Source organism: Cryptococcus neoformans (genome assembly GCF_000091045.1).
Source record: "Cryptococcus neoformans var. neoformans JEC21 chromosome 9 sequence".
NCBI classification, from domain to species: domain Eukaryota; kingdom Fungi; phylum Basidiomycota; class Tremellomycetes; order Tremellales; family Cryptococcaceae; genus Cryptococcus; species Cryptococcus deneoformans.
The window spans coordinates 80,782-92,500 of record NC_006694.1 but is presented as its reverse complement, the minus strand read 5'-3'; the positions used below and the strand labels follow the sequence as shown (position 1 = coordinate 92,500).

At 47.4% G+C, this 11,719-nt stretch overlaps 5 protein-coding genes and 1 non-coding gene across 6 annotated transcripts in view; 1 reads left to right on the top strand and 5 right to left on the bottom strand.

Annotated features, from left to right (window-relative positions):
* The window catches only part of CNI00380 (expressed protein), a 2,001-nt gene extending 1,620 nt beyond the window's left edge, over positions 1–381 (bottom strand). The window contains exon 1 of the mRNA XM_572767.2: positions 1–381. This exon is cut by the window's left edge and continues 194 nt beyond it. Within this exon, the coding sequence (XP_572767.1) occupies positions 1–2 (2 nt within the window). The 5' untranslated portion in view covers positions 3–381.
* Positions 382–595: 214 nt separating this feature from the next.
* Positions 596–3,540, bottom strand: CNI00370 (D-aminoacylase, putative). The gene is made up of 7 exons (XM_572724.2): positions 2,434–3,540; positions 2,140–2,355; positions 1,974–2,092; positions 1,745–1,926; positions 1,403–1,698; positions 1,112–1,351; positions 596–1,060 (listed from the first exon to the last, which is right to left on the bottom strand). The coding sequence occupies exons 1-7, from the start codon at positions 2,716–2,718 to the stop codon at positions 725–727; spliced, it is 1,674 nt and encodes a 557-aa protein (XP_572724.1). The 5' UTR covers positions 2,719–3,540; the 3' UTR covers positions 596–724.
* A 1,347-nt stretch (positions 3,541–4,887) lies between these two features.
* CNI00360 (oxidoreductase, putative) lies at positions 4,888–6,928 on the bottom strand. Its single transcript, XM_572726.2, has 5 exons — positions 6,769–6,928; positions 6,575–6,667; positions 5,776–6,251; positions 5,224–5,715; positions 4,888–5,160 (listed from the first exon to the last, which is right to left on the bottom strand). Exons 1-5 carry the CDS (start codon positions 6,916–6,918, stop codon positions 5,079–5,081), a joined length of 1,293 nt encoding a protein of 430 aa, XP_572726.2. The 5' UTR covers positions 6,919–6,928; the 3' UTR covers positions 4,888–5,078.
* Positions 6,929–7,648: 720 nt separating this feature from the next.
* On the bottom strand, positions 7,649–9,462 carry CNI00350 (expressed protein). Its single transcript, XM_024657768.1, has 6 exons — positions 9,326–9,462; positions 9,034–9,189; positions 8,815–8,936; positions 8,631–8,732; positions 8,182–8,565; positions 7,649–8,112 (listed from the first exon to the last, which is right to left on the bottom strand). Exons 1-6 carry the CDS (start codon positions 9,347–9,349, stop codon positions 7,761–7,763), a joined length of 1,140 nt encoding a protein of 379 aa, XP_024513510.1. The 5' UTR covers positions 9,350–9,462; the 3' UTR covers positions 7,649–7,760.
* A 299-nt stretch (positions 9,463–9,761) lies between these two features.
* CNI00340 (oxidoreductase, putative) lies at positions 9,762–11,117 on the bottom strand. The gene is made up of 5 exons (XM_024657767.1): positions 10,872–11,117; positions 10,559–10,810; positions 10,399–10,502; positions 10,250–10,341; positions 9,762–10,131 (listed from the first exon to the last, which is right to left on the bottom strand). The coding sequence occupies exons 2-4, from the start codon at positions 10,616–10,618 to the stop codon at positions 10,329–10,331; spliced, it is 177 nt and encodes a 58-aa protein (XP_024513509.1). The 5' UTR covers positions 10,619–10,810; positions 10,872–11,117; the 3' UTR covers positions 9,762–10,131; positions 10,250–10,328.
* Positions 11,118–11,243: 126 nt separating this feature from the next.
* Positions 11,244–11,335, top strand: CNI00330. The gene has a single exon. It is a non-coding gene; the product is annotated as a tRNA-Ala (tRNA).
* The last annotated feature ends 384 nt before the right edge of the window (positions 11,336–11,719 follow it).

Sequence of the window (11,719 nt, the reverse complement as noted above, 5' to 3'; positions counted from 1 at the left end):
ATGGATGTCGTTTGTAGATGCTTCGAGGGATAGATGGCTGTATAAGAAGGTCAAGGCTGGATGCTTTTACACGGAAAACGCAGACCCCATCTGATAGACGATTCCCTTCCTGCCGTGCACGAACGAATCGTGAAGCGGGTCAGAATGCAGGTCTCGGCGAATTCGCGTGCCGACTTATCCGATGGATGGTGGAGGTTTATCAAAGTGGAGGTACGCCTTGTATACGGCTCAGAGTGGGGGAAAGTGGGGGTGGCGGAGGTATCATTTGGTAGAGGGCCCGGGCGCCGGAGTCGTACGGAAAGAACAGTTTCATTCTTGAGAACAATAGAAGGTGGGGGAAAGGGTGGGGAGAGCAATTGGATGGGAATAAATGATTTGCCGATCAAATGCAGTGAGTGGTAAGGAAATGGTACCTGCGGTCCTCTATTAACGCTGGCGGAAGCAATCAGAAGAGCTGCCCGACGAAAAGCAAGAAGCGAGCCTATTTCTGATCTCATATTATTGTCTATTGCACGTATTGTCTACTTTAATGAGGCTTGGTCAGCTTTGTCGGCTCCTCCACAATCATAGCATATACTGTGTATACGTTTTCAACGATACTTATGCATAATTACAACCTATTTTAGTTTTCTCAAAATGTTTTATTCGCAAAACAAGCCAAGAAACAACAGTATATCTTATATCGGTGTAAGATAACTCTCAAGGGCAGTGCCCAAGAAGATCTCTACCACACTTTCCCACCTTCCCTTCGCCTGAGCACCTTACCTCCTCTCATCCCCGTCAAGCGTGTCTCATCTACCGCAACCTCTCCATTCACGAGCACGAATCTAATTCCCTCAGCCTTCTGCTTCGGCTTCTCATACGTGGCCTTATCCCTAATGGCTTCAGGATCAAAAACCACGATATCGGCTACTGAACCTTCGGCGATGAGGCCTCGGGAGGGATAAACGCCTAGTCGCTTAGCGGGACGAGAGGTAAGATGGGCGACCATGGCTGGGAGGGGCATGATACCTAGGTCACGAGCGTAATGTCCCAAGAAGCGGGGGAACGTTCCGTATGCCTATCGGCAGCGTTAGCGGAGTCTTAGTGCCAATGAATGGTTGTCATTTACCCTAGGATGTAACGTTTTCCCATGCAGAATAGCATCACTACCAGAGCAATGCGTCTCATGGCACATGATTTCTCTCACATTTTCCTCGTTGCCGATATGCATGATACAACTTGTAGCGAGCTTGTCTTTGATCAGGACATCAAAGAAAACCTTGATGGATGGCACTTTCAGTGAACGTGCAACTTCAGAGACGCGGCGTCCAGAGTATGATGCAAGGTCAGGATGAGTGGTTGAGCCGATCTGCGAAAGCCGCGTTAATACAAGGTTCACTTGATCCTTGGATTGACTCACCTGAATTTCATCCCAGTTGGTCGGTATGCCATGTCCGCCATCGCACCCAGTGTCCTCCACTGCTCTCCTGATCTTCTCTCTTGAAATTTCATCCCGCAGCCTTTTCAATGTCTCCGCCGGTCCTCCCGAACTTGCCCAGCTAGGTAACAATGCAGCAAGCGTTGTACAGCCTGGGAGATAAGGGTAGGTGTCGAGGGAGATATCACACCCATCAGAGCGAGCAGCGTCAATCATAGAGATGAGCAAGGGGGCTTTACCCTTGTTCTCAGAAAAGTTGAGAGTAGCGTGAGTGAGATCTAGTAAATTTCAGATATGGGTCGATCACTGTTCCATTGTACTTACGTATGGGACAACCAGTATCTCGACCAAGACCGAGCATCTCAGCGTAGCTCTCAAGCGCTTTGAACCCATAGCTTCGGTGATGAGGAGCATAGAAAGCCCCGGGGAATTCTTCGCCAAGTACTCGACAGAGGCGTGCTAGCTCCGACGTTGAAGCGTACATCCCAGGAGTATACGTTAAACCGCTATGAATTTATCAGCAACGGAAGTATGGGCGGGGGAAGTATGTTACCTTGACATGCCAACTGCGCCTTCAAGCATAGCCTGTCGCAATAGCTTCTCTTGAACTGTGATCTCGTCTGCTGTAGCTACCTCATCCCAAGGTCCACAAGCCAGCAGTCTCAGATTGCCCTAATCAATCATCAGCTTTTACATCCTGCTAGGCTCGAAGCACTCACTTGAGGCACGAGCATAGCGACATTGGTTGCCGTCTTGTTCCTCTCAAGGCAATCCAAATACTCTCCCACAGTGTTCCATTCAAACAGCCCAACACCTGGATGGTCTTCCTCATTCGGATTGCCGTTCCAACCAGTGATTTGCTCACGAATAGCTTTCATTTGGGCTTTTGTCTGCACTGGAGCGTAGGAAATACCATCTTGGCCAACTACTTCCGTCTACATGATAGCGTCAACTCAGCCTTTGAGACACGGCATGGAAAGGTGAGTAGTGACTGAGAAATGATGATGGCTTACAGTACAGCCTTGAGAGATCTTGGCTTCATGGTCCGGATGAGTAAGGAGGTACAAGTCCGAGTGTGCGTGAAGATCGATGAAGCCAGGACATAGAACATACCCCGTGGCTTCTACCTTACGGACCTCAGCACCGAGTTGGTCGGAGAGAGTACCAGGTTGGGCAATACGGGCGATACGGCCTCCGGAGATGAGGACATCGGCGATAAATGGTTGTACATACTCTTCCCCAGAGATGACTGTGGGTGATATAAAAAGAATATCGGAGCTGGATTGGACAAGAGACATCGTGTTGCTGTTGAGCGCCTGTTGTTGGTATTATGTAGGAATATATGTGGTTGCCGTCAAAGTTGCCGGGATCGCCCACGTTTTATACTGGCAAGATACCGAGAGAGTGGGGGGTTCGAAGCTATCGAAAAAAAGCTAGTTGTCTACTCTTTTCTGCAAAAAGTTGGCCTAAAGAAAAGACAGGCGCCACCAAAACCACCCTTCAGTGTTCGGAATGATCGGCGGGCAGGCGACGGGTGAAGCGACAAAGATAATGTAAAAGGTGACAATCGCTCGAGAGGTGACGAACGTTGAAAGACTTCTGGCTTCGGGCTTGCAAGATTTGTAATACGATCGTATTGTTGATGGGGGGTAGGCGTGATATATAGGCGGCAGTGGAGTAAGAATCGATACAGACCGCCGTTGCGAGCAGAGAAGCTTGGAGCGGTATAATATCCTTGAAACGCCTAGGTTATTATAGATGAACAATCAAGTTCTGTGAGACAGAGGATGAATGAGCATGGGATGATGCCCATCTGCCATCACTCCCACTCTATGATAAACCGTTGAGTCCTCCCCCACTTTTCGCCTTCGTGAGCCATCGATACGTATTTCGACCTCCCGTTCCGGTTATGTCTCAGAGTGGGTAAAGTGGGGGAGATCAAGGGTTGTCCCTATTCGGCGCCGGGAATTACGACGATTAAATCGAAAATGGGTAAATTCAGTTCTTTTTTTTTCGACCTCGGGGTTTGGGCTGTGATTTTATGTCCCGTGATTGCAGCTCATTTTCAGGGCCGGATAAGTATATTAAGCTGAAAATAACAGGCCAGGGATTACAGAAAGACTGATGATATGATAAGATCTGAGGGGACTGGTACGGGGTTGCGGGTGCAAATGACCTCCGGTACGTGGTGCGAAGAGCCGGCCATACATAATTAATGACGGAAAACGCGGTATTTAATATCCGCCTGCCCCGACAGAATGGCAGGTGGGTTTGTCAACCCACTTTATCGTCTTTCCCATCGTAATCATTGATGGAAGAATCTAGCTTATTCCCCCACTCTCGCAAGACTAAAAAGATTCACAGAAAGGGGTGAAATGACGGAGGGAAAGGCAGCGAAAGGAGGCTAATACCCAGACCCGCTCAGGCCACGACCACGCCGCTGGAGCCTCCCCGAGCGCATCATTATTTGCCAGTCAACAACACATACCACCGACAGCTCAAGCCCTTTCACTTGCTACAGTCTAGATATTTGTTCTCCTCCCTCTTCTTCTGCTCCTCCAGCGGCAACAATAATGATGGGGCGCTCGTTTGGATCGATAAGCAGAAATCAAGCGAAATCACGTGGGAAGATGAAAGACGATAATAATACGGCACGTCCGGCGATAGAAGGAAACTACTAGGGAAACAACACACTCGATGGTGATGCGAATAAGGATGGAACGCCTCAAACTGGCGCTAAAAATGAAATGGTCAACGCGGAAAGGAGGTTCCTGCGCATTATAGGTGCAAGTGTCTAGTGCAGTAAGTGATGTTGATCGCTGATGCAGCGTATATGGACGCGATTGCAAAGTGTGCGCGTAGTGCATAATGTACGGTCTAATCTTCAAATGGTGATGCCCTAGGCGTGCGTGTGAATGTAGGCAGTAGGCGAACAGCAGTCGGGCATCAGAAAGTGGACAAATGGAAGACCCTTCCTTTTTGAAAATGTCATCCACATACCACAACCTATATCAGTAATGATTTTGTTCCATATCATCATCCGCCTTCGACCATCTCCTTCATCACCAATCAACAAAGCTTTTTCACACCCTCCAACATTCACCCCTCCACCAAATCTGTAGGCTTAGCTCTTCTCGTCTCCATGCAGTTTCCCTCGTTCGCCGACCGATCTTGAGAAGAAATGAAAAAAAAAAAGGTAGAAGGGAAGGTTGGTTTCAAAAGTTAGCGGGAAGGATTGGAAATAAGGGTCGGGTAACCGAAAGAATGGGAAAGGAGGTACGGTGCTTAACTTTGGGGTCTTTTGATGTTCGATGCTCGATACTCGATGCTTTGATGGGGATGGAGTAAGAGTGGGGGCGCAGTGGGGGCTGCTTCGGATACAGAATAATATCCAAGAGATGATCAAATGATTTATTAATCATCTGCTAGATCTAATGAAATGAAAGATTGCAACATGTCTTTTTAACAACATCAGATTATTCGTTCATTTGCTATCTTGAACGGCCATTGTTGACCTTCATGGATCATCTTCCGCTCTACGCGACCAGGAATCCTGCAAGAAGACCCATGTATCATTTCTCGTTTTCTCTATAAGTCTAGTACAGAATGTAGAGGTTTTGACATTTTACTGCCAATAATCTAACTATCTCGGATTGTTTTACAGGAAATATTCGCTGGGGTCGTTGACTACAACTCCGCGTCTAGCCCAAACATCTTCAATGCCCATATCAGGCTTACCGCTGTCGCATCCATACGTTAGCTCTGTGATCCCCAATCGAGCAATTGTCATTTTAAACACTCACTCATCTCGGAATTTGTAGAAAGGCTCAGTGTCACCAGTGGCAATGTTAGGGTTTCTAAACACAATGTTTTGGATTAACCCCAATGTCATATGGATCGCAGCAGGCTCGACCTCAATTTTCTCTTCGGGCTGTTTTCCATCAATCATAGCTACAATGTTTCTCGCGAGCACTTTCACATGCTGCATAGCGGGTCTAGCAGCTTTATGCGCTCCCGAGTCGGCGATATCGCCTACAGCAAAAATGTTGGAGTATTTTGTATCTTGTAATTGGAGGGTAGGACGGACGCGGATGAAGCCGTTGGCAGGGTTAACGAGAGAGTCGGTAGAGGAAGGAGGTAAGGTGGACAGAAGTTGAGAGTTGGGGATTTGGCCGGTAGCGGGAATAACGAGTTGGGCGGGGATGGAGGTGCCGTCTTTGAGAGCGACGGAGAATGTTGAGCCGTCATTGGGGAAACCTTCAGCAGGGACGGTGACGCGATTGTTGGTGACAAGGCTGGAGTAAAATGTTAGTTTCTCAATGACGACAGATGATGAGCAGGGAGGAAGTACTTACTTGACTCCGAGTTCCTTGAAGCGATTAGAGATGATCTCGTGAAGCTTGGGGTGAAATTTGGGCATGACGCGGTCCCTAGACTGAACAAGAGTCACATTCTTCTCAGGAGAGACCTCCTTGATATCACAAGCCATTTGAACGCCAACCGCACCGCCTCCAACAATCACAATATCCTTAGCCTCCTTTACGCCCTCCTGATAAGTCTTGAAATACTCTACAGAATTGGACTTATCCTCGCTTTGCATAGATCCGGGAGCAGGGAGCCTTGTACCGGTAGCGATAGCGAGGAAATCATAAGAGATATCGGTCTCGCCTTGCCAGGCTCGGTCGAGGGAAACATGTGTGGGGTAAACGGCGTTGACTTTGGCTCGGACGACAGCGTGGATAGAAGGGTTAGGGATGGCGGAATCATTGAATACGGAGGTGAAGGGAATGAAAGCTTTGTGTTCGTGTGTAGGAACGACGGCAAATCGAGGCTGTAGGAGATTTAAAAAAAATTGAATGGTCAGCGATCTTGTTAAACCTTGCGAATTCACCGCAGAACAACAGCTGAACACATGCTACCAATTCCCGAAGTGACCAGACAAAGTTATATCGTGCTTTCGCATGCCTGCTTCACCATGATCTGGGTGTGAACTGTACACTGGAGGTAATAAACTGCGAAGGAATTGAGGTTTCACTCATTCTGCAGCACGCTCTTGCGGACCATTTTTTTATCCCGAAAGAACGCTGATGACCGAACAAAACTCCGAGAGAAGCACAGTGACACCACACCGCCGACTGCCAAGAAAAAACTCACGAAAGCAAAGAGGTGGTGGAAATGACTATGAGGTTCAACAAGGAGTACTCGATGTGTAGGTGGGAGGACTACAGCCAGCTCTTGTGCAGCTTTCTAATGAACGAATCAAGGAAGAGCGAGAGTTTTGCCACGTTAGCATTTGCTTGGGAAAAACTCCGCAGCCTATTAATTTATGGCGGGAGGAGACAACTCACAGAGCCCACATAAGATCCCCCGACTACAATGACGTTCCTAAGTGCTGTTGGCATTGTATCTTTAGACTGAGGCTGTGGTGTTATGTATAGAATTATTGAAAGGAGAAGAACGATGAATGAGATGAATAATAACTTGTCGGAAAAGGGCATTCAGTTTTCGTGGAAGCGGGGGTTCTTATCTGATATGAAATTCACCGATATATAAATAAATCGCTCACCGAACACCGAGCCCTCGGAGTTTGTGCGGTGGGCTGCGGTCGACGGGCTTGTATCGAGCTTAGAACTGCGGGCAATTCTTCGTCGTTTAACCGACGGATAAACCGCCAACAATCGCACCACGCATTTACGTCAATTGGCCGCCCAGAACGTAAACAACTAACTTTATTCAATTGTTCTTGATTTGTGTCGGTATTAGAAAGTAACTATTCTCTTTCCGACTTTCAGTCTTTATTTGCAACTTATATTTTACGTCGAGTACTTTACGATGAATGGCTGTATAAGCAGTCACAAAATGTGTCTACCCTCTATGACCGGGAACCCCCCGACCATCATCACCATCATCAATCTTCTCACAACCACATAAGTGAACATGTTTCAATTTTTTGGTTTATCATTGCTTATCTTTGGTTGTACCAATGTCAGGTGCCGCATGTTGAGTGGTGAATCTGAAAGGTGTAGCTATGCTTACTTGGTTTAAGGAGATTGACGCTAGAGTTGAATGAATGGAATGGTCGTAGAGGAGGATGGAGGACACGAGGAATAAGGCAGGGCAACAGCATACGCTCCGTGGGAAGGCCTAACTTTGTTGTTGAGGCTTCCTTTGAGCTGATCAGAGTAAAAAAGAATCAGTAGAAAACTTGGTAGGCCGCTCGCCCTTGTCCTGAAAGAGCAGCTGAAATGGCATCCATCATGCTGTAACAGTAGTGCAAAGCTCTAAGACGAGACACGACAAGACACGGCATAGAACAAAGATCGTCGGGATAGAACCTCCCCTATCTTCTGCCACCTCTCGCCCAATATTCCAGAAAAGCCTTCTTCTCCGCCCATCCCATCCCCTTCACTCGTCGAACTTTCCCAACCTCAGCAAGTACCACAGCGCAGGCCTCCCTCCATACACTTTTATGATCCTTCCCTGCCGCATCCAAACCCCCAGGCTGGTTGTTGAGGATCTCCCCAGGGAGGAAAGATGGCGAAGAGGGAGAGGCGGCGGGATGAAGGGTCCGGATATGCAAGGAGCGGCGGGAGTAGGGGGTAGGGGTGTAGAGTTGGGAGAAAAAGAGGTGCTTGAGGGGGGTGGGCAGAGGGCATGTGGCGCTAGGAGAAAAAGCAGTCGGGGGCGAGTGTCTAACCAAAAAAAAAAAAAATGCATTTAGCGTCTGTGAGCCACAAGTGGAGGTATAAGCAGGTGCTTACCTGAAGAATTTGACCCAGACGATCCCTTCATCATCCCCACCGACATCTCCCTCCGCCAAAATCCCTTCCCCGAACTTGAGTATCGCCCTTCCATTCCCTGTTGTCCCCTCAGGGAAAAGCACGACAGGCCTCTTTTCCTTTCTCCTAGCTTCTCGGAGGGTCTTATACACTCCGTTGGGAGGTACGTCATACTGTGCAGGAGGGAGGCCAGTACGGGCGAGAAGAGAAGTAAGAGTGTAAGGGAGGTAGCCGAGGAATGGAGGCTGAACAACGGCCGTAGGAGTGTTAATAGCGGCTGAGCCAGTACCTGTGTGACGCCCAGTCTTGGGGAGTTCTTGGAAGATATCGTTGGAGTAAACCGGGAGGAGGAATGTAGGGTTATGTCTACACAATATTAGATTAACCAACACACCTCACTGCGAACACTTTCTGAAACAAGAATGACACACCTGAACGCCAAATACAATACCTCTACATAACTGGTCCAGTTTGCAAGGATTAGATCTCCCCTTCTCGGGGCCCGTTTAGAAATTTGAGACACGCCTGTCTTTCTATCCACACCACTGTCAGTCCATCCATCACTTGAGAAAGATAATACGAGATCTTCAGCATGTTAGATCCATGAAAACGCACCCTCGTCGAGGAGAAACCATCTCCGTTGAGATCCACCAATATCCCATAAGGGCCAACGCCAATCTACAAGTCAGCGCCGTCAAACACCCGTTAACGGCACGATACAGCGGTGGGATAGGCACCTAATATAATCCCAATACAGTCAGCTTACATTGATCGAAACCTCCAAAATGCATATCGAAACATGGAAATTAAGCCCAGTTTGGACAGAAGGCTTACGAATAAGAGACATAGCCAGTCAACGAATAAGACATGTAACGTCCCAAGTACAGCGAGGAGGACACCCCTGACGAGAGAATGTACGACGCATAGGGGAGCGAGGAAGGCTACGAATAATGAAGAGCCAGATCGAGGGGAGACTGGAGGGAGGAATGGCTTGTGAAATTGTCAGTAACATTACTGTTTTGTACTAGGGGAAAAATACTAACCTGGATTCCTGTTGCCGGATCCTAATCGAGTGCAGGATGTAAGAGCAAGAATTGACGTGGTAAAGAGATTAACGCTAACTTACCCTCCAGTTTGAGTATTTTTCCATGATTTCGTTAGCTGGCTGATGAGCTGTACCGGAGGTAGACTGACAAGTCAAGTGCAATATTTAACAGACTAACAATTATAAGACGCACGATTTACTGATATAGTCGATACCACAACGAGTATGTAATCGTAATAGGCATAAGAAAGAATTATTAAAAATACGGGATCAAACCGCTACCGTTTTGGGTGTGACTACCGGCATTATAAATGTAACGAGAGGGACGATTGATCTGCTTTTTGATCATTTATACCAGTCATTTACCATCTCCATCACAGTTCGTTGCATTTCACTTTTGTCTAGATAATCAGACTCAGACTGACAGGTTGTCGTTAGTCAACTGGTCGTATAACTCGATTACAAAGCCACAGCATTCAAGATATTTCATTAACACCACTTTTTTCAAAGATGGGATAAGAGATTCAGATGGCTTTACGTCTTGATACAATGGTTTATTCTGACCATTTCCGACATTCAGATTGCCCATTTCTCGATTCATACTCCTGATCAACGGAGTACAAACTCCTCTGCGCCGTTCCAAGTGTCTCCAGCAGCACGACTGATATTCTCTCAGGCTGAAGGCATTGGTATAAACAGCTGACGGCGATATCATCCGCAACCAACGGACAGGAACCAGAATAGGTGGCATCAGTCTTTTCCCTGTCATATCCATGTCGACGAGCATGGAACTCTGTTCTTGTTGTCCCGGGCCTGTTGAGAAGCACGCGAATGTTTGTGCCTACCAATTCGTGACGCAATACGTTTGTGAAGCCCTCAACCCCAGCCTAGTTTACCATAAAGTCGGCGTGAAAATGAACTCGGTAATCACCCCCTAGTAAGATAAATGCATGCCTTGTCACCAACCTTGAAAGTATGATAAGAAGCTTCAAAAAATTCTCGAACATGGGCTTGATGACCAGTGATGCTCGAGATATTGAGGATAGTCCCCGTGGGGCGAGGCTTGCGTTGCATCATGCTGTATTTAAGCACAGCATCTATAACATCTTGTTAGAAAAGGGACACAACTCAAGACAAGTGAAAGATCCACCTACGAGTAATAGTCATAAGCCCCGCTCAGGTTTACATCCATCACCGAAGCCACATTGTCAAGGTCTTGCTCCCAAAAGGGTGCATTGGCAGCGACTGCAAAGCTTACCTGTGTAACTGACGTCAATGAAGAGCGACATGATGACAAATTCTCTTAAAACTTACATTGTTAATGAGGACGTCAATCGGGGGGGCGCTCTTCAGTGATTTTGCTTGCAATCGCATCAACCTGTTCTCTATCTCTCAGGTCACAGCTATATCCCCAGGCCTCTCCGTCCTGGGTAGGGAGAGACTTGACAAAGCTGTCCAGTTTCACCTGGTTTGACCCGAGGATGATGACATTACATCCTGTCTTTTTAAATAACCTGGAGATAACCCCTCCGATCCCTCCTGACCCACCAGTCTGTTTTGCCAAAGCTAGCCAGTGTCGGATTATTTGGTGATTTTATAGCATTTTTGATTAATTATGATCACTCACGACCATAGCCATTTGACCAGCCAAAGCCAGTCGACCCATCTCAACGAACAGTTCTAAGCTGGTTGACATATTGTATGGTTGTATGTGTGTTCGAAAGTAGCAGCAGACGAACGCTGACCGCTTGGAATGAGTCGCAGATATGCACGCCGAATAAATGGGATTGAAGAGACAAGAGACAGTTACAGTTAGAAATAATGCTCCTGCCCTCTTGATTTACGAATCACGATCCACCATGCACAGTGACCTTCGTTTTAAACCTCAACGCCAGTCTCTGTAATAACCTCCACCCTCCTCCGCCGGCCCCCACCCCTTGAACACACACTTGTGACTGTGTCATGAGAGAATAAAAATGAAATTTCAGTTTTTAATCAAGGGGGTGTAGCTCATTTGGCAGAGCGCGTCATTAGCATCTTCTTTTCGAAAGATTCTTGACGAGGTACTGGGTTCAATTCCCAGCTCCTCCATTACTTTTTGCTTATAAGCAGCGCATTGCAATCTCCGCAAAACCACTTTTTGCTCCGTGCTTCACTTGCGGAGACCGGAGATTTCCCCTCACTTGTCACTTTCTCCGGTGTTGGCACGACGGAGGACTAGTTAATTAATTCTTTTTGAGCCAACTGTGTGATGTCCGATCCATGTGCAGCAGTGATAGAGGGTTACAGATACACGTGCGGATACTACGGCCCAACTTCCTGTATTATGTTCAAGTAAAGCATGCTGGGCCCCGCATGTGCAGTGATGATTATGTATCGCAAAATATACGGAAGCGGATCGCGGAAACGGCAGCTGCTGCCAAGCGCTTGTGAAGCTCCTACGGAAAGAACGGCTTTTTACATAATATAAAGTGA